General features: G+C 34.8%; 2 protein-coding genes across 2 annotated transcripts; both read right to left on the bottom strand.

Annotated features, from left to right (window-relative positions):
• Positions 1-7,593: 7,593 nt before the first annotated feature.
• LOC110701795 (F-box protein CPR30-like) lies at positions 7,594-14,767 on the bottom strand. Its single transcript, XM_021879422.1, has 4 exons — positions 14,735-14,767; positions 11,067-12,448; positions 10,415-10,485; positions 7,594-7,990 (listed from the first exon to the last, which is right to left on the bottom strand). Exons 1-3 carry the CDS (start codon positions 14,765-14,767, stop codon positions 10,446-10,448), a joined length of 1,455 nt encoding a protein of 484 aa, XP_021735114.1. The 3' UTR covers positions 7,594-7,990; positions 10,415-10,445.
• A 569-nt stretch (positions 14,768-15,336) lies between these two features.
• LOC110701911 (cytochrome b561 and DOMON domain-containing protein At5g35735-like) lies at positions 15,337-22,074 on the bottom strand. Its single transcript, XM_021879517.1, has 4 exons — positions 21,539-22,074; positions 20,173-20,403; positions 18,388-18,642; positions 15,337-15,849 (listed from the first exon to the last, which is right to left on the bottom strand). Exons 1-4 carry the CDS (start codon positions 21,920-21,922, stop codon positions 15,538-15,540), a joined length of 1,182 nt encoding a protein of 393 aa, XP_021735209.1. The 5' UTR covers positions 21,923-22,074; the 3' UTR covers positions 15,337-15,537.
• Between the last annotated feature and the right edge of the window lie 759 nt (positions 22,075-22,833).

Below are 22,833 nucleotides of genomic sequence, written 5' to 3'. Positions count from 1 at the left end.
CATGTGCCCCTCGTAAGAGGCAATATGGTCCTTAGGATCCGAAGTTCTGTCATATGTAATGTGCGACGGTATTTTAACGGTAGGCACATGCTCTTCCAGAATCCATTGCTCGAATGGAGAACTGGTAGGTAGCATCACGGCCTTGCCTTTGTTCCTGGCCGAAGGGACCGCGCTCTGCCCTCTTAGAGAGGTAGGAGTGGTTTTCGTCCCTGGCTGGGAATTTCGGGCTTCGGTTGCAGGGAATGAGAGGCGACTATGCACACTCGGCTCCCTGCTGCCGAGTCGGTCGAGGACGATGTGGTGAACAGTCTCAGGTCGCCCTCGGCGGTCAGTTTCCGGCCGCGAGGCTGAGCTGCTGCTCTTGTGGGTTTCTGGCCGAGAGGTAGAGGGTCCTTTAAAAAAGTGAGGGTTCTTTTTCCTCTCCCTTTCGGTCCTCCAGGTATCCTCTTCCCACTCTTCCAGCTCCTTGAAGAAAGGAGGTTTCCCCCCCTCTTGGTCGAGCTTCCTCCGCTGATGCCTAGTATGCGGAGGAGTTCGGTCACGAGGTGGAGGCATATTTTGTGCCCTCATCGCCTCCATGAGCACTGTCAGCGCTCTTGCCACTTCTTCCGAGCTGGGCCCCGTTAAAGGGGTCCTCGGCTGAGTGTGAGAGTGAGAGCGGATGGTCAAAGGTTGGCTTTGGGGCACTGATTGAGTCCTACGATCGGACTGACTTCTGTTAGACCGAGGAGGACTCGGTCTATGATGAGAGTTTTGAATTACGGGAGAGAGGGAGTCCTCCCGGTATGATCCTCCCCCCAAAAACTGGCATCCTTAGAAGAGTTCCGGTCCGGCGAAGGTGATGGTGTAGGAGTCTTAGGATTTTCGCCCGCTCCTGGACTTAGTCTCTTGTTCTTGCGGTTCTTAGCCATTGCTACTAAGATTTTTGCAAGATGATTTTAATTGGCTTAAAGATTTTTTGAAAGTCTTCCCCACAGACGGCGCCAAATTGTTTCGGGTGAAAACAATGGGACCTTGCCGAAGGCTCAATGAAGTGGATGAAGACTAGTCCGGTCCAATTGATGCGGGGCCGAAGGTTTCTTGCACAGCAAGCACACGTAAAACTGGCTTCGGGGGTGGATCCGAGGAAGACCCCTCCGATGCCAAAGTCAAACAGTGTTTAGAGAGAGAAAGCTATGCAAAAGAATTAATGCTTGAGGCTTTAATGTGTATGAATGATAAATGACTCAATTGAAGGTTTTTATACCTTAGCGTGACAAGAGGAGGATGATTGGGCCGGACTCGGTCATGGGCTGACCATGACAATTTGGGTCGTTTGACTTATGCTGACTTGGCTTAAATGGAGGCTTGGGCCTTGACCTTGGAATAGTGGATCATTTAATGACTAGGCCCAATTGGCTTAATTGGACCTAAACAACAGTAACTTGAAAACTTTAACTGAAGTATCCTGAGTATTAATTGATTGAATTTTCTAATCATAAATTATTAAGAAAATGACAAAATTATCATTTGCTAATTTGATATTTACATTTCACTATAGCTTCTATTACATAATTTTAAAAAATATTGTTGTAATAAACTTATGTAGTACATAATATATATGTATATTTCCTTATAAAAATAGTCCACATGTCACAAATTAAATTTTTAAAAAAAAATTAAGGACACACAAGGAGACACTACGTGTCATTGCTGGTGTATCTTTTAGTACATAACTAGGTTAGAACCTGTGTGATGCACGGTTTATATAAAACCTATTTTTAATTTGTACATTTTAAAAATAAATCACTATTGTATATGAATATAAATAAGAATTACGTATATTTTGTAATTTTAAATTTTTTTATTTTCATCAAAATTATGATATAGTGATCAACGTTGTCTAATTCATAGTTCAATGTAGTAGGTCATATATTAATGTGCTATTCAAAATTGTTTAAATTCCCAACGATAAACTGATAGGTTCCAGTTGTAATGTAGAAGCTTCTAATATTTAAATTTCAAAAATGTAAAATATGATAGCAAAAAAAAAAATGACATCATCATTGCATTTAGGCGGGAAAATTTTTATTAAGAGAGCAACACGTGTGCAATGATGACGTCAGCAACTTCTGTTTTAGTAATAGTTAATAGATTATTGATGAAAAAAAAAATAGTCTTGTTAGACCTGCTTAGATTCGTCATGATATGTATTTTCAAAATATCAATTTTTCATAATTTTTTCTTATCGCTAATTATAAATAATAATGGTAAATTATCGCATTGGCAAACATGACTATAATAAAAAAAATATATAAAATATATAAAAAAATTAACAGAAGAAGTACATACTATATCCGTTCCTGAAAGTTTGACTCACTTTCAATTTGTGCGGCCTCCAATGATCATCTTTGATCATAAATATATTCGGCTATGTGTAAGTGAATTTTTAGGAAAAATTGCTCAAAATAATCTCACCTTTGGGGCATCCGCTAAAAAAATAATCCTACCTTTGGGTTATTTTTAAATACTCCGACCTTTATACCCAATCCAGTCAAAATGGTCCCAACCGGTCATATAACTTGTTATAACAAATTACCAAACACGTGGCAGCCTGTGATTGGTCAAAAAATAAAAATAAAAAAGTTATAGATTTTTTAAAGAATAAAAAAATTAATTTTAAAAAACCTGCCCAAGCCACTGTTTTCCTCTGCCACGTGGCTCGACCAGCAAGCCCCCAACCCTACGCCGGCGCGTAACCGACCGACCCCCTCCCCTGAGCCACCAACCCCTCCCTCCCCCACGAAGTCCATGCAGCGGCGAGCATAAAACCACCATCGAAAACCCCTTTCCCATCCCGAACTACCGATCCCAACCCCGTCCGCGTCCATTTTTCGGGTGCTGCGACCTTCCCTGTCCTCTATTCCGACCGCGTTGTCCTCCCTGTACGTACCTCGATTCAGGTTGCGTCGATCTCTGATCCCCAACCTTTTTCCTAGGGTTTGGTGGTTTTCACTTTTTCAAAGGGTGTTTTGGGGTTGGGTTGGTTAGGGTATGATCTCGATTGGCGCGTCTGGGTTGCGGTGGTACGGTTTTGGGTCTGGATGGGGGTGGTGGTTTTGGGTTCTGGGTTTGAGTGGTTGTGGCCTGGTGGGGATGGTGGTGGGCGAAGGGCGATCTAATAAGATCTCATATTCTAATTTCTTTCTATTGCATATATCATAGTTTGTGGTCAAAGTTATTTTATTTTGACTACATAAATAGTAAGTGAGTTGATTTTTCAGGAACAGAGGTAATAACTTTTTTTTTAGGGAAGAGGAAGTATACAACTTCATTTCATTCGTGTAAAAATTATCAAAACTTGATAAGTTGATATTTAAAAAAAATACATTGTAATAAATTTAACAAGACCCACATAACTTTATTACCTCTTATTGATTCATTTTTTTAAAAAAGTAGGGAATTATTTTTACGGAGTTTATAAGATTTGTTTCTACAACACGATTTTTGTGTAGCTGGCCACACTTTGTGGTTGGGGTTACTTATTTATGGGTTACTCGATCGCTCAGGGATTACGTATTCAAGTGTTACTCGGTCAAGGCTTATTTGGTCTGGGCTTATCAAATCGGTCAGGAGTTATTTATTCAGTCAGGGCTACTCGAATGGTAAGGGGTTACTCCTATATAAGCAATTCTGGCCAGACGGTATAGCTAGCCACACATGAAAATTTGTGTTGTTTCTTTAATAGAAAAAAAATAAAAAAAAATTAAAAAACTACTTAAGGACACCTCAGGAGATGACATGTGTCATTTAGTATACATAAAAGAGTTATTTACGAAATTTTGTGTTGTTTCTTTGATAGAATTCTATAAACTAAAAAAAGAAACACCCTAAGGACACACTGATGCGGTTCCAAGGCATCAATATTGTTGTTATAATTATTTTTATTGTTATTTTTAATTTTATTAATAGGTGACCGAATTTATTAGGATAATTTTGTTAGTTTAATTCGGTTAGTAGAAGATAAGCTTAACTTTAAAGATCATATTTGCAAAATATTATCTTTGCAAGTTAGGGTTAGTTTCCTAGCTAGTTAGATTAGAATTTGTTTTACACGATTTTAGGCTAATTATTTAGCTTATAAATGTGTGATGGTGTTTAATGGAATTATGATTGATTGATTTGAAATTTATAAAGTTTTACGTAAGTTTGTGCTTGTGTATTCTTGGCCTAGTTTAGGTTTTAAGCTCGTGTTGCTTAGCGTTTCTTGACCGAGACTCAAGATTCCAAACCTTTCAACTGCGATTGAAGGTTATATCCATTAAAATCCATATCACACACCAGGAGGCAGGAGATAACACGTGTATTGTTGATGTTTTAGTACGTATAATACTAGTATATATATAGTTACTAGGTTGGATCGCGTGCCATGCACAGTAATTTTCAATAAATGTTATTAAAAATAACACTATTAATTTTTTTTTACTTTATATATATATATATATATATATTTACTTTCTTATGTTATATTTCAAATTTTATTGAAGTATTCATAATTTCATAGAGTATTAATTGATTGAATTTCTAATCATTAATTATTCAAGGAAATAACAAAAGTAACATTTGTTGTTTCAAAAAAAATGTATCATTTGTTGATTTGACATTCACATTTTATTTTTAAGCTTGTAGCTTTTATTACATAATTTTAAAAAAAATCAAGAAAATAATAAATACTTTTGTTGTAATAAACGTATATAGTACACAATATCTCTTTCCTAAAAAATTGTTCATATGTCACAAATTATGTTAAGATTTTTTTTTTAAAAAAAGTTATACTTCCTCCGTTTTTTAGGGTCTGTTTTCTTCAGCTTATTTTCAGTTCAGTTCAGCTCCAATAAGTTCAGTTCAGTTCAGTTCAATTTAGTTTAGTTCTAATCCTAATTTTCTTCTCTCATAAAATATTCAGTTCAGCTCCAATAAATTCAGTTCAGTTTCAGTTTAGTCAATCAGAACGAGCCTTTAGTTGACACCATTTGACTTTTATATTATTCACATAATATACTTTAACTCGCTTTTGTGATTGATAGATACGATAAAACATAATCATGTAAGATCTTGTTTAAATCGTCTATATGTATATTTTATTAAGATCCACTTTTTATAATTTTACAATGTTGATAATTGAAGTTATTAAGCGTTAAAAACATGCGTTGATAAATGTGATAATAGAAAGATGTCAATAAAAAAAAAACATAGGAAGTAGTTGTCAATTATTTTTTTTTGGAAAGTTGTATGTAATTATTACTTTTTTTTTGAGGGAAATGTAATTATTATTTATATCTTATATGTAGAGAGATTTAATTTGTTTCTTAAATATTTTTTTTTTTAAATAAAAAAAAACTAAAAACACATTAGAAATTGACACATACTTAGGGTCTATTCTCATCAACTGAATTGAGCTGAGTTGAACTGAACTGAAATGAATATTTTATAAGAGATGAAAATTAGGAGCTGAATTGAACTGAACTTAACTGAACTGAAAATAATCGTATGAGAACAAACCCTTATTGATTATTGAAGCCAAAATAGACCAAAATTATAATTTTTTTTAAAATCACCTCTATAAACATTACAAGTTTATCAGGCCAATAAAGTACAAACTTGTATTTTCTCAAATTTCACAACTGATAGAACATAAAAATGATTAGAGAACCAAACAGATCTCAGAGTCTAGCAAATGCAATGATTCTAATAGGGTTTTTTTTTTTTTTTTTTTTTTTTTTTTTTTTTTTTTTTTTTTTTTTTTTGAAACCCTGATTCTAATAGGTTATTTTATTCTGAAAAATTCATTGCAAACTAATGGTACATTTCGATCAACTATGCAGCCCTGCAAACGCCCCGTAACAGTTTTTAAACATAACTAGTAAGGTTCTACAAAGAAGAATTTAATCGATAAACAATTCTGCATTGATCATCTCCCGAATTCCCTTCGAGTCTGTATCAAATTTGGGTACTGCTTGTAAATGGCCACAGCCAATACATGTGCACATGGCAAAGATGTATGCTAGAGTTAAAGTACTAATTACCAATATAATCAACTCAAAAGAAATGCGATGAAAAAATTAATATGCAGTCATGTATCTCTGTATTTTTACAAAAATGTGATAACGCTAAGGGTCCACTCTCATAAGAATCAATTATCAAAGTATATTAAGAGCATAATTGGTTTAGGCAAATGAGAAGAAACAGAGAGGAATCTGATAAGATAGATTATTTTTACATCTTAATAGCCAAAAATGCACATAGCAGTAATAAATAGATAAGAAACTACAGAACCTCATTTTAATTCTCTGTGGTCTGTACTAAGTTCAATGCTCAATTTTTGCACGAAAAGTCAACTGATAAATGTTGCATTCAAGCAGCACCAAACAGAGAAAACTCCTAATGGTTATATAATCTTGCTAGGGAAAATGATTATATGAGGAACACAATGCTAGAGCTGAATATTTAAAAATAAATAGATAAATAAATAAATAAAAGAAGATATCCTTTAAACATACTTGAATTCATTGAACAACATAGCCAAAGCAAACCATTTTTCAAACATTTTAAAGAAGCTTAGCAACCACGGTCTCATGCCCAGTAACCTGGATTCTACAGAGTAATTCATATGAGGCCATGCCACATTAGCCAAATACAAATTACATCCCATGGTTTTATACTATTTTTATCGAGTCATATAGCCTCAATTTTCCGAGAGAAAACAAGAACTTATCCTCGAATTTTGAGAGCACACAAGAACTTATCCCCGATTTCCAAAAGCAAACAAGAGCTTATCCTCACTTTCAGAGAGCAAATAAGAACTCAGAAATTGGTGATAGCATATGAAAAACAATTTTTTTGCCAGAGCTACATGACACCAGCCTACTGGTTATAGCCTCAATTTCTCAAAAACGAAGAACGGGTATGCCTACCATGCTACAAGACTACAAGAGCTACATGACACCAGCTTTTTTCTGATAGCCTATCAACAACAATTTTTTGCATATTTCATCCAATTAATACCTGAATGTCTAAAGCTCAAATGTCAATCTAATTACATTTTTCAGCCTTCAAAATCATTTCAAGTCTCAATTTCTCAAAAAACGAAGAACGGGTATGCCTACCATGCTACAAGACTACAAGAGCTACATGACACCAGCTTTTTTCTGATAGCCTATCAACAACAATTTTTGGCATATTTCATCCAATTAATACCTGAATGTCTAAAGCTCAAATGTCAATCTAATTACATTTTTCAGCCTTCAAAATCATTTCAAGTTTCCATCTTTCCTTCACAAGATCCCAAAAAACATATCAAATTTTTGAGTTTTAACATCTTACCTAAAAAAAATGAGTAAACTCTTTTTTTTTTTTTTTTTTTTTTTTTTTTTGACAAAAGAGTTACTCCTTATTTTGACCCCCTCAATAGAAATTCCATAATTTGAATTTCAAATCTTAAATTGCAAAAAAAAAAAAAAAAAAAAAAAAGAATTCTTGGCAAAATTAGTAACAGCAACACGAAATTAATCTTGCCACAATGATTAGTATCATAATTAAAAGTTGTGAAGTAAAAACATCATAAATTTGTGTAGTATCTTGTTAAACCATGTACTTCAGCAAAGAACAGCTGGTTCAATTCTACTCAAATTTCACTGCTAGGTACATTCATACATCGTAATAGACCTTAAAGAAGCTCAAAAGAACTAGTAAGTCAAATGACACCATAAGCTACACACAAGTACAGTATGCATTGCACATTTGCACAATCACATAGAAGAGCACCAAAAAGCTGTAGATACCAGAAAATATTCACCACTTCAACTAGGTATTCATAAAAGTACTAAAAAAGATAGCCACCCTAAATGTCAAAAACTACTTGCAATAGCCTTCATGCGAAATCAGCTGCTTCTCATCCATTAACCATGAAAACAACCAAACGTATATACTTAAACGATGTGAAATCCCAACACTGCAGAAAGACGAACATATTAATATCAGAATGACATATCCATCCTAAAATTATCATGCACAATTGCATAAATAATCTACAAAGATTTAAACTTTCTTGCAAACTCAAGGCACCCTTAAACAAACAAACAACAATCCCTAAAGTAAAAGTGAGTAAATTAAAAGAAAAGAGAGGAAGTATCAATCAATAATTCGGTATCCAAGCTTTTAAAATGTACTCGTAGCACGTAAATTTACATACAAAAGAACACAAACATTGATATTGATACTCTCACAAACAAATCACATGTATTGATAGGAAACTTTCTTATTCTCAAAATACTGATTAACAAACCAATTGGACAGAGTAACCAACTATGCAATCTAATATTCTTTTGGAATGCTTTCCACTCCTAGCTTTACAATGAATATAAGTCCTATCCTATCCTTATCTTCCTTATCTTTTATTTTTTTTAATTATTTCTTTGGAGAATGAGGGGCTGGATTTTCCATCTAGTTTGATGGTTTGATACTTTACAAATCATGCATAAAGAGGTCTAAGATTGGTCTTTTATTTTTATTATTATTTATAAAGGTAATAAAGAATTTCTGTTCAGCCCACAGCAAGGCCAACATCAGTCCACCAGCTCAATTTGAATATTTTCGAAGTGAAGGTTATTGCACAAGAGCGCTGTAATTGTGTATTAGCCTAACCTTATGTCTCTACTGATGTAATTGTGTATTAGCCTAACCTTATGTCTCTACTGATGTTGAAACACTGGGCCCTTGGCAATTAAGGAGCAACTTCCCATCGTGACTTGTAAGCCATGACTATTGTAGCAGATGTACACTGGCAATTAAGGAGTCACAAATTGAATTTTGACAAATGGTTGGCAAGACCACAATCCTCTCAGACTATTAGAGGGAATTAAAAGAAATCAATGAGAATTACTATTTCAATAATAACAAAGGTGGCGAAAAACACACATGAATTCTAACACAAAGGATTCATCACGACACAATATTAGTTACATTAGAGTAATACACCACAAGTCAGAAACCCTCAAATTTGGTTCTGCAGACTTACAGAGAAGAAATAAATCCTAAATTATATCGGTCAATTCTATTCGACTTATATTGTTTGAATTAATTTTGTACTCATATTAATTAAGTGAAAGTAAGTCGAACTGAACAAGGCCTAACTGTCTAAGATTATATCCTACCTATACCAACTAGGATCATGAAACTAAAAAACCTTCCAAGAATATCCACCAGATTTTCTATGATGTAAATTATCTTTCCAAGTTTCCTGTATGAACCCCCTCAACAACAAAAAAAAAATAAAAAATAAAAAAAATCCTAGATTCGACCTTAATAACAATGGATGCCCTGATAGACAAATCCTATTACACATAAATAGGGCCAAAGTTTAGCTGAGCAATCTAACTTTCTCAGTGAATTTCAAATAGAAATGCTCTGTCCTAACAAGATAATCTATACATGAAAAGTTATGTGAATGAATTCAGGATTCCACAGTTCAAAGTAGGGCATCAATGATCTGTCTAATCTATATGCATCATGCAGGAAGTCACCCTAGCAATTAGAGAGAATAAACATGCAGAGCATCAAGAGGGAACAAGTGAAGGAGGCAGACCCAATCACGAGACAACGACGACTTCGATGCTTTCTCGCACCCCAAACTGCACTTCCTATCATTAACTTTTCTCATTAGAGCCATGATGTCCCCTACAACTAATGGCAAGCAAGGAAACACAAATGCCTAGGTTTCTGGGCATATAAGATCTGATCAATTTAAGTAGTGCTTAGTCAACTTATAGTGCAAGTGCAAATTGCAAAGAAACAGAAGCACAAATCTATACCTATATTTTAAATGTAGAAAAGCGTTAAGATTTTATGTAAATGAGCATAACATGTAGAAATTAAACATTCCCATACTTTTCCTATCCTATTCTCATCCCAAGTCTCCACTATTTCCCTGTGTTTTTTTTAAAGGGGAAGCTCATAAACATTAGCTAATTGCACTAATAGAAGAAGAATCAATGATACAGCTAATCGCATATAAAAGTGGAACCCTGACCTGCACCCTAGAATTTGTAAAGTATCATGCTCATATAGAAATCTCTTGGGTTAACAAATTTATCAAAGGCCAGCCAAAAGGGATATAGACAATTATTTAGATTTTTGAGCAAGCAAAAGTCCATGTAATCTCGTGCAGAATCCCAAATGACCACCTAGTTTGAAGGATCGATGATTACATAATGCATACCAAGGTCAAAGGTCTATGTTGGGTTCACTCTTTATAAACCTTCCACAGTATCTTTATTAATCAAATATGGATGAAAAATTCAGATGTATTGTTCAGTGTTCAGCCAACATCAGTGCAAGAAAAACACTACTATATTAATATGGATAGCTTCATACTTACATTAACAAAGTCCTGGCAGTGGCATCATCAATTATGTCATAGCCTCATCTTGCACATCATCCACAGTACGTCTGAAGAAATGAAGAAAGTGATTCAGACCTTTCATAGCTGATTTTACATACAACATGGTTCTTCAAAGATAATAACAAAGCTTAACATAATATAATGGATGCAAAATTGGTAGATAATAGACTATTTTAGAAGCAAGAGAAACCAAAAGAGGAAGTAAAAATGGAGTTGTAAAGAGCTTCTGAATATACTCCAGATAAAATTATCACAGAATCCAGATTGAAGCACCATTCAGGTAGTAGATTATGCAATACTTTGGTTTGACGAGAGCAATGTCAATAAACGCCTATACTTTATAGACTTCTGATGGAAATTTTAGCTAACTTAATACCATAAAGTAAGTAATTTACTACAGATTAGCAGTGACAATTAGCCAAGAGCAATAAGCATTAGTTACAAATCAATTGTAATTTACTAGATGGTTAGTAACTATTATCCCTGCAGATCAACCAAACAGGTCACAGAACACAATACAGAAAATGCATTTAAGCAAACAGGATTCAAAGTCATATGCTAAGAAAATATGTGCATTTGGATTTGGAAGCAATGAAAGAAAAGCAAGACATTCAAAAACTCTGCTTACTTCTTCTTCTTTATCATTGGCAAGGTTTCCCTTTGAGAACGCAGCTTATCTTCGATCGAAACAAGGCTGCCCACATAACACCCCACAAAACGCCCCATCATCATCAAATGATCCCTTGGCATTCCATGAAGTTTAAAGTTAATTGCATCAAATTTTTTGGACTCCAAATCATACCAACCAAAGATGAGGTCGCTTATGCCCAACAAAAATTTTTTCCCATCTTTGGAGTAAACAATAGGCAATACTAGCTGGCATCTCAGGATACACTTGTTGCCAATACTAAACAGTCTAACCCAAGACTCATTGTTTCCATACTCCTTCATTACCCATATATCGCATTTCCAAAAATCCACATACTCCCTTAATTCATCATGATAATTAACAAAAGCACACAGACATCGACCCAATTCCGTTAACTGCGCCGTCACATAAAACTCAGTATCATCAATCAATTTGGAGTAGTCGAAAAACAAGAAACTCTCAGTCTGAAGATCGAAACTAACTATTATGTAGTCAGATTTGTTGGAGCGAGCATTGAAATGTAAAGCCTCACTAACAAGAACACCATGGCGATGATAATCAGGGGTAAAATCATAGATACCTTGAACAGATTTCCAGGAATTATCATTGCAACTATACAATTCCGCTTCAACAAACTTACCCATATCATTTATAAGAAAACATTGAACTAACTTCAAAACCCTGTAATCGTCGTTCTTACTGTCGTACCCAAATCCGAACAGACGAACAACCCTGTTAAGATCTGGAATAATAGGTAGTTTAAACTGTGATTTGGTAAGTGGGTTGAACAACAAGATTTCAGTTTTGTTGCCAATGCAAACGATGCCATTGCAAGACCCAAATACCTCAATTCCTTGAGTTGAGAGAGGGAGCTGGATCCCCGAGAAGGAGATGTGGTTATGGTCCAAATCTGCAGAATAAAGAGACTTATAAAAGAAGAGGAGTTGAAGATTGGAGTTGGAAATTAGGGTTTGATTGAGGTGAAGTTTGATGAAATTGGGGGTTTTGATTATGGAATTCCAGAATTTGCAGACGCATTTGAAGCGTAAAAGTGATTTAACAGGTAAGCGTAAGAGTATTTCGGTGATCATCTCAGTCGGAAGTGCCGCCATTGTTGCCTTAGTTCGAGCTTCAGCTAATTGTGATGTTGAATTCTTGTTACTACAGGAAGGCAGGTTGTATTTTTTTTTTTTTTTTTTTTTTTTTTTTTTTGTCTTTCTGACAGTCACGTTTTGTGAAGCTTGTTGGGGAAGATTTGTTGTGCGGAAATCCACAATTTGAAGCCGACGTGGTTTATGGCCCTGTTTGGCACTTTGGCGGTAGCGTTTTAAGTAATGGTTAGCGTTAGGTGTGTACTGTGTCTAGTATGGTAAGTGTTTCATATAGCGGAAGTGGTGTGTCTAGTATGGTGGTGTTTCATATAGCGGTGTGTCTGGTATGGTAGCGTTCAGATAGCTTAGGTCAAACATTAAAAATATTAGCGTTTGAAAGGTAGTGTGTAGTTTTTGATAAATTTTGTTTACTCTTTACTCTGTAAATATTATGCATGTATTTGTATTGTATTTTAAATTTTCAACCGTTATTTTTGCCAAACACTAATACTATTACCCTCTATATTGACAGGCAACCTCTACCCACTACTAATTGACAGCTACTTGTTACTCTAACAACTACCCGCTACTTAACCGCTAAAAGGTACCTACCTGATATTGCTAGTTTTGCCAAACAGGACCCATGGGTGATTAAAGATTTTGGCGGGTTTTGAACACAAAACCGGTCGGCCCAACATTGTGGGCTTAATTTTGTATAGGTGATTAAGGTTTATTCTAATCTCACTAGAGGCATTTTGGGATGGAGATTCTCTCTTTCGCCTTTCACCCACTCCCAAAAGGCCAAATTTATTAATCTTGGTAATTGAAATATTAAATCAAAGGTGAGTGCAGTGCATATCATGTTATTGGGAATTTGAGATGAATTTTAATGTATTACTCGTATCATGTTATACTAAATAATTTTCTGTAGCTTGTAAGAATCGAAATGTTTGCAATAACTATGATTATGTTAAAGATAAAACACAATACATTTTCGTTATACAACTAACTAAAAATGAATACCTTCCAATATTCTATGCACTTAGCAAATTTTTTACATAAAACAAAATGTAATTGAAAATTACTGAAATTGAGAAAGAGCCTTCAACCCACTGATTAGTTTAGTTCGACTCCAAACATTTATAGTCATTTTTAACTAAATTTAATATTAAGGTGATCTTAGAAACTTAAAAATTGATCACAAATCCTAAGACGTTGAAGCTCAAATGCAAAGTTTCATTGGTTTTTTATATGCAAAGTTGAAGCTCAAGTGCGAGCTTTATAGTTGTTGATGCCAAATATGGGTAACCTTTTTTTTGCGGCTATTTCACCAAATGCCACTGAGCAATTTAAAAATTCACCAAATGCCATCGGACTTTTCAGAATTCACCAAATACCACCGACTTTTTAAAAAATTCACAGAGTGCCATTAATGACTAACGGCAGTTAACTCCGTTAGTCATTTAGGCTAATTATGCCACGTGGCATATTCTTATTGGTTCATTTTATTATTATTATTATATTTATCAAAAAATTAAAATAAAAAAACATAAAAAAAAAAACAAAAAAAAAACCTTAACCCTAGCTACTCCCACCGCACCACCGCCCCAACACCAGCCCAACCCCTTGCCCCCACCCCCACCGGCGACCAGACCAACATTCTCTTCAGTGTCCGCGGCGACCCTTCCCCTTGATCCTATGCCATCGCCACCCTCTCCTTCCCATAACCACCTTCCCCCCACCCTAAAACCCCTCCCTCCACTTTAAAAACACCATTCTTCCCTCCCACCGTCGTCCAGCCCCATCACCTATGCCGCCATGCCGGCGAAGCTAATTCGCCCATCCCCCTACAATCTCCATCAACTTTCCCCCCTTAAACCACCATCCTCGACACACTAAAACTCCAAAATTGAAATATCCAAAATCGAAACCCTAATTCGATTTTAAGGTTTTCAATTTTGGGGTTTAAGTGAGGTGGTATAGGGGGTGGAGATGGGAAGGGGAGGGGGGTGGTTTGGGTTCGTCGGAGCGGGGAGGGTTTATTGGTCACCAGCAGTGGGGAGTGGAGGGGGCTTTGGTCGTGCGGAGGTGGGGAGGGGGAGGGGAACTGAGGGATTTTCGATGGAGAAATAGAAGGTTGCGAATTGCGGGAAGGGTGGCTGGGTTGCGTCGTCAGCGCGGGCTGGCTCGCCGGTGTTGTTGTTCAGGGCTGGGTCGCCGCGGTGGGGATAGGATGGTGCACTATGGCAGTGACAGACGGTGGTTGGGGCTGGGTCATGGTGAGTGGGTTTTTTTTTTTAAGTTTTTTATTAAGTAATTAATTTACTAATTTAATAATCAACCAATCATAAGCCACCACGTGGCATAATTAGCCTAAATGACTAACGGAGTTAACTGCCGTTAGTCATTAATGGCACTCGGTGAATTTTTTAAAAACTCGGTGGCATTTGGTGAATTATGAAAAGTCCGATGGCATTTGGTGAATTTTTAAATTGCTCAGTGACATTTGATGAAATAGCCGTTTTTTTTTCTTTTTTGAAACACAATATGGGTAACCTTTAGTTTGAAACAATTTGCTTTCACCGCCATTACTCGAATCGAAGGTAAATCGAGGTTTGAAAGTCATGGCTAACTATGACCACAACTCCACAAGTGTCCTTTCATATGTTACCTTCATTACTTGTCTAGCTCAATGCTTGCTTTTTTTTTTTTTTTTTTTTTTAAACATTCTCATGGAGCTACATTTCTTTTTTTTTTTTGAAAACCATGGAGTTACATTTCTATTATTAGAGTATTATTATTAGACAAAAGTTTGATCTCATGTCTTGCATAATTCTAGTACTTTAAATAATTAGAATAAATGACATCCACTCTTCACTAAAAAAGATCGAAGTTGCATAAATTGGTACATGCGTACATCATCATAGAGAAAGTTTGATATGGCTTAAAAAGAAAGTGCATATTTTTAGGACCTGTTCTGATTGACTGAACTGAACTGAACTGAATTGAATATTTTATGAAAAGGGGATATTATGAACTAAACTAAACTAAAATTAATCTAAAGAGAACAGACCCTTAATCCATGCATAAAAATAGCTCATCACTTATTAGGTAAAAGAAAAGGAGGGAGGAGGGAAAAAAATGTGTGCAAGAGCACAAAAGGCAATGGATCGGACCAAAACTATCATATTAATAAAAACAATCAAATATGCCCTATAACTCACTGGCAACAATAATACAAAAGGGATTTAAAAGAAGAAGAAAATATTCAAAATCTGTAGTTTATAATACAACCTAAAATAATAAGCCTAAATTTGAAACAAACGTATAGAAAAATTTACAAAACAGCAGCATGCAGTCTATGCATAACTGTTAGCAAATCCATTGGTTCCATTAGCATGGTGACCATGTTTCTGTTGATCAGTCTTCTTCTTCTTGTACACGACGGTCCATGTAAATGCCTCCAATACAAGAGCAATGGCTCCCAAAGCAATGAGGATGCCTGAGTATATTCTCTTCCATTTCTTCTCTGGCATCAACACTTTGTCGAATCCTTGGTAGATGTTGATGATACTCAAGATGATCACGATGTATCCAATGCCGTGATGGTAGACCTTCCAGTACAATCTGTACTTGTGGTCTTTGTTTGGCCTTAGAAGTAGGGCAAATACCTGAAATTCAAAGAAATTGAAACTATGTCAAAACGATTTCTCTCCTACCCCAATTGTGTCACAAGTAGGTATATAGTTGTAATTTAACATTAAGTTGGCGAGTATCTTAGGTTTTACAAAAAAAAGTAACAAGAAAATCCTCTTTTCTATTAAAAGCTCTATGAACTCTATTCAAATTTCTTAAAAATATAGAAATAGTCATTTAACTGAGTCACAAAAAAATAAAGTCCAAACTTTTCAATAAGAGAGGCGGACAAAACATGGGGGATACACATATAGTAGTATAATCCTATACAATATATATAGACTATAAAAACGAGTTTTCTAGTACAGCGCAATATGAAGTTATGAGCACATTAGTCAACTAACACAAACAAATACTCCTATTGTTCATGGAAAATGTCTTATGGTATGAATGTGTGATTATAAAATGTTCGAGTTGAAATAAGTTCCATAATTCCACAACAAGAAGAAGCTTCCAAAGGTTTGAATATAAAAAAAAATAAAAATCAATTCTATCTTAGATTTTGAGCCAAGATACATACGAGTACTTAGAAAATGAAACAAATGAACATATCAACAAAAATTTGAAGTTAGAAAATGACTGTTAGGTAGACTTAGAATTCTTTGACGACTTTTAAAGTTGGTACTACTTTAAACAATATCAATATGATAATTTTTCAAGGGATTTGTTAAACATCGCCCGCAAATCTCCACATAAAGCCCACAAATTAGACATGGTTTGACAATTTTGCCCATTTCTAAAATCGTACCCAAAGTGAACAAATCTCGATCTAACAAATGTGGAGTCGTACTGGGTTGCCCAGGGAGGCCGGAGAGGCGAGGGTCGCCGGAGATACGTCGTCTTCGACGGAAAACGAGGTGGCGCCTAGTTTGGACGCCGGAACCATGGCAAGGACGTCCAGGCAAGGCGCCAAAACCAGTGCACTGGCGTCCAGGTCAGACGCCACAACCAGTGCACTGGCACTGGCGTCTGGTTTGGACGCCGCCCTTACTTTTTAATTTTTTTTTTTTTTTGCCTTTTTTTTTTATTTTTTTAAATTGTGTTTATTAAATTTATGTTTTGATTTAGGATGTGGAAATTTATGTTTTTTATTTGATTTTATAAAAAATATATATACTAGACTTATAAAAAATAACACATAAAATTAATAAATATTAAAAAAAAATCAAACACATTAAAAAAAAAATTAGAAAAATTTTCTGATTTTCCAAAAAAAAAAAAAAAAAAAAAATTAAGGCAGCTGGGGCGCTTGGCCAGGACGGCCCGTGGCTGGTGGTGGCGCCAGGTCCGGCAGCCACGTCCACCGGCCTGGCGTCTGGGCAGGACGCCCAGCCACAGTGACTGGCGCCTGTCCCAAACGCCACTCACCGTGGCTGGGCGTCCTGCCCAGACGCCAGGCCGGTGGACGTGGCTGCCGGACCTGGCGCCACCACCACCTTGCCGCCACGAGCCTCGACATCCCCGTACTTTGATTTTTATTGAGGTTGTGTTTTTTTTAAGGTCAAGGGCAATATTGTAACTTCAATATAAGTTTGTGGGCTTTATGTGGAGATTTGCGGGCGATGTTTAGCAATCCACTTTTTCAAACCCCTTTTTTTCCATTGTAGTGCCATTATTTTAACTTTGAAGGAAGTAACAAATTTATGCTTCGTAGTAATTTGATAAATTTTGCAAATAAAAATTATTAACCTAAATCTCATTGTCTTGTTATTTTAGAGTTTAAGACCAAAAATTATCAAACAGCTAAATGAGACATTTATTTAAAGAAGGATGAAGTATATCAATATATGCTACGTACATGAGAGTGAGGGATAGCTCAAGTGGTTAGAGTTTCTCTCCCGGTTTCAGGAGATCCTGGGATCGATTCTCATCCCCGCCCTTGTGGCAAAAAAAAAAATACTACGTACATACGAAGTATATATTCTATGGTAATTCTAGAATAAGGGTGTTAGGTGGTGATGTATTATCTAGACTAGATAATTGTTCCCGTATAATTTTTTATGCAAGTAGTAGTAATAAAAAATGGACCGGCATTAAAAGACATAAACTTACATTTAAACCAAAATTGACAATCTAAAAGCTAGACGTCAGAACTCAGAAGTAACTACAAACTCTACCTTGAAATTTTATGATTTATGGAACATACCGTGTTAGTTGAGTTACCTTACCTACCTGGCCCCATTAATGTGGCAGCTTAGTCAAAAAAGCTATGCATAATTCATCACTTTCCATGTAATTTATGTTACGTGTTCTTACATGAATTTTTTAATGTATCATGTTTATAGTCCATTACAAGTCTCTAGAAGATAGAAAGATAAAAATATTCAAAGTATATTGTGTTGATAAAACTGATTCTCTACACGCATGTTATAACTTGATAAGTAGATATTTCTATGAGACGATATTATATAATTTAACAATGTGTTAGTCATATACTCATATTAATATCATGTACGGTTGAGATAATGTGATAATCAATTCAAACAGAGATATATAAGAGAAGTGAGTTTAACCTGAAGAGTGGCGAGGCAGAAAAGGGCAATCCCAATGTTACGGTGGACGTGGTAAACAATACCAACAGATTGACTGCCAAGTTTAAGACCAGTACCCCAACCAGCAACTCCGATGATATAGGCCGAGATTTGGCAAGCTATATGAAGGTAGAACCATGCTGGATCGGCTGATGGGAACACCTTCACGTACCTTGCTATTATAGCTCCTAGTGGCATTAAAATTCCCCAACTAATTGCATTCAAAACTCCGTGTGTCTGCAATTAACACCCACAATTTAATTACGGTTATCCAATTTGCTATATATTAGTATACACACTCTCAAATAACATGACAACAATTCAAAAATAAAAACAAAATATACGGCTAATTTAGTATCAACTACCGATGGCTAATTAGATGTCTATTTGACCTTTGTTGACTACATTTATAAATCTTTGACCACGTGGAATACATAAAATTTGAGGAAATTATAAAGTAAACATGTGAATCTATAATATTAGTTAGAAAATAAAAAATGAAAACATGAACATATTGACTAAAAAAAAGTCTTAAGAATTAAATAACCGCAAAAAAAAAAGTTAAGATGTTCAAGTGTCAAGTTTTTCGAAAGAAATGATTTCTAAATTTTCACATCAACATCATGCTTATTGGTGGTGGGTGAACAATAACATTCTTTTCTTTGTCTAGTTCAAAACGTTGATAGAATGATTTTTTCAATATCTAAGCGTCTGATGTTTCGACAACGAAACTTCTTACATATATTCGGGTGCATTTAAGTTTTATCAAAAGATACAAATTATATGAAGAATATATGATAATCTTTGCTCTAAATGCACCTAGATGCATAAAAGAATTATCAAATAAGGGAAAAATATAATCGATGCACCTAATTCTAAGCGCATCTATAATACAACATAATAGGATTTAAACGCGGAAAAAAAAATAAAAAATAAAAAAAAAAGATTGAAAAAAAAGCATGTCGTTGTTGACACGAAAATAGCTCACCAACCAAAAGATCCAATAATTATTTTTCCATGTTAGTACGAGGCAGTGGTTACACTTGCACACATGTTAGCCTCAAATTTGTTCGCTTAATTATAATCAGTTCATCATGATCAAATACTACCAAACACATGTGCTAAGGTTACAACTCACAAAGTAGGCATTATTACTTTAATCTCTTTTATTAGAGCTAAATAAGTTTTAATAATCTATTTCAGTTAATTGTATATCGATGATGGAAGAAGACAAAGAACTATTATATTGATAGTGTAATGCCTAATCCATTAAATTAAATTTTTGATAGTAACATTCAAAATGGCTAAAACTTCTTATATTTTGAAACCAAATGAGTAATAAAATACTTAATTAATGTGCTTAAGTATGCTTGACACTTGATTTTAAATTTTTAAAAGGGACTTACAACTAAAAACTTATGCATTAATTTATAACATTAGAAACAAGCAATAACATAATGCTAAATGACTCTTTCAAAGATATACGCTAGAATAGAATAAGCTTTAATTAGAGAAGAGTAGGTAAATTGGTTGAAATTTCAAAAGAGGTAGGAACTAAACTAATCCCAACTAGCTTAGGGCCTTTTTTTTTCTTAACTTTGTGATGTAAATTTGTAAATGTAATGGCATTAGACAATTTTCTCTATATCGAGTCAATAAAAGGTCAGCCTAGTCAGGTATTTTTTAACACCCCTACAAGTTTATGGAGTCGATTGTATTAAAAACGAGAAATAAAACCAAGTGGGAGTTGTGAAATTGAAAACTTACATTCTTTTGTTTAAGTCTTTGAATAGTTGCACCACCTGCGGTAGCTTGGCCAGAAAGGAAGTTAATAGAACCAGAGGACTTGGTGTTAGCACTGTTTTGAGAATGTTGCCCTGGATTGCCTCCGGTCAATGGGCCCACTTGCCAAACCTGGTTCACCGTCGTACTTGGTGGCCGAATAGTTGCAAATATTGTCATCTCATTGGTCCCGCTAGTTGCCGATAGGTTGCTCACCTGAGGTTACCAATTTTATTATGTACGGTACATATAATTATCTAATAATGACCTATTGTAAACTATGCATCATCCATATAACCATAGCGTTTACAAAAGTCACCAATTATTAGCACGGGAATAAATATATAACAAAAATAAAAATAACACCGTATAGTTTATACTGTAAGTATGTAACAAACAATGTAATTTAAACCAGTAATGTAACAATTATAACTCAACTATAATAACGAGTGATGAGCTAGGCTGTCCATTGCAATCAAACAGGGCGGCTAGTGATCATTTTGATTGATTCTAAATCTAAACACTAGTCAATTCAATAACATGCACATAAGGAATAAATAGCTGGTTTTTATTATTGCAAATCAAATCTTTCTTTTTCCTGTTGTTGATGATAAGATACAATTAACCCATATACCAAATCACGTTTTCTTTTCTCTAACTCCATAATTAAGAAATTACCTGTAAAATTTAGACTTTTCTTCAACTGAAAAAGTATTGAATTTTAAAAATAATTCAATGCTAACTTTTAAAACTTTGTATTGACCTTTACCCAATTGTACCGCAATGGTATCAAATAGCCAATATCATCATAGTGTAACAATTACATCATCCTAAAGCACAACTTATTAGAAATGATAATTAAATACAGTATAAAAAAATCTTTGTTTGACTGTTATATTTAACATTAAAATCACAATTAATTATTATTAATTCTTCATGGGAAATTCATATACTTTTATTTTATAATACTCGGTATTAGCTAATACACGTTTCTATTATTGACAAAGTGACAATTTATTTTTGGCTAGTAAATATCTTATGCAATACTCTGTATTAAAGCAACATTACTTCTTTTGCCCATATACTTGTATCTTGTAATCAAATAGAGAGAAAATAACGCTATTTTTATCACGCTGATTCTTTATACCAATCAATTTAATTAGAAAATTTAAAGTAATTGATGATCCAATTGATTTATATATATACTCTATTAATTTTCTTAGAGTGAAATTTAATCCTTTCAAAAAAAATGTAGTGAATAATTTTTAAAAATACACAATTTCATTGGGATTAATTGAAAAAAAAGTACTATAATTTGTTGAATAATTAAAAAGGAGTGATAGTAAAATACCCGAAAACTGATGCTACTTCGAGCAAGAGTGGTGCTAGTAGAAGTAACAGAGGATGTGTAGGCGTAAACGCTACTGCTGGAAGAATTTTGGTAGGCAACCAAAGCCTGAGCCCCAACCATGCCGGACCCAGTCGGATTAAGGGCCCACGCGATCCAGTTCGAGGTCGGGCTAACCCCGGTGGTTCGGAAGGCGATATTGGCGGTTCCGGCTGTCGAATCATAGGTCCAATATAAAAATGAATTCAATTCAGGGAGATCACTACAACTGCTGTATTGTTGGTTGTTTGTAAAGGTGTGTGCTCTACATGCTGTTTGTGCTATTGCCGTTGTGACTAAGAAAGATATTGATAGTATTAGCAACGAAAGTCTCGTTGTTGATCCCATCTTCTAATAATCGAGTAATCGGATATAAATCAGTTTTGCCCAGGCGAGGGGGTGCTTGAATGGGGGTTGTGGGTTTATAGAGAGAGAGAGAGAGGGCGGGGGGGGGGGGGGGAAGAGTAAATTGGGTAGAGAGGACCAAAATAAAAGGGAGGAAGTTTTGATCAAGGGAAAGAAGGGGTGGAAAGTGGAATTATATAGAGAATGAAATGAAAAGGGGGTGTAAGAAAAAGGAAGGTTCTATTGGTATGTGTGTTGGGTTTGGTGACGGTGGGGACTGGGGAGTTTTGATTGAGTTGTAGGCACGAAGAAGAGTTGGAGTAGTTGACCAATTCATGCTAATAGTGTTTTGGAATTACAGGAAAGCTTTGGTCTTTGGTGGGGAAGGCTCAGACCCAAACATAATCCACAACTACCCGTTTTTATATTTTAATAATATTCCTAAATCCTCATCTTTGTTAAAAAAAAAAGTATAAAAAAAATAATAATAATGTTCATAATCTTTCTTTATTTATAATATAAGGCTATGTTCAATTCTATTTACAAATAACATATTAGACCATGTTAAACCAAATCAAAGCTTTTTTAAAATAAAAAAAAAATCTTTATTTTGTAATTTACGGAGTATATTTTTTCTTTAAAGTTATTGATCTTATTAAATTTATTTTTACTGAAACAGACTTAATGTTACTGAAATGTGATTATTTTTAATAAACTGATATTATCTTTAATTCTACACTGAACCAAAATTATTTTTATTGAATATTAATTTTTATAGTTGAAGTGTACAAGGCCTTAGAAGGTGGGCAATTATTTAAGGACAAATCAAAATATAATTATGGCTTATTATTTTGGGATAGGAGTGTATGTATTTAGGGCATGTCACTTTAGCTTAATTTCAGTTATATTCAGTT

The sequence above is a fragment of the Chenopodium quinoa genome, unplaced genomic scaffold, assembly GCF_001683475.1.
Source record: "Chenopodium quinoa cultivar QQ74 unplaced genomic scaffold, ASM168347v1, whole genome shotgun sequence".
Lineage (NCBI taxonomy): Eukaryota > Viridiplantae > Streptophyta > Magnoliopsida > Caryophyllales > Amaranthaceae > Chenopodium > Chenopodium quinoa.
This window is presented reverse-complemented; position numbering and strand designations above follow the sequence as displayed.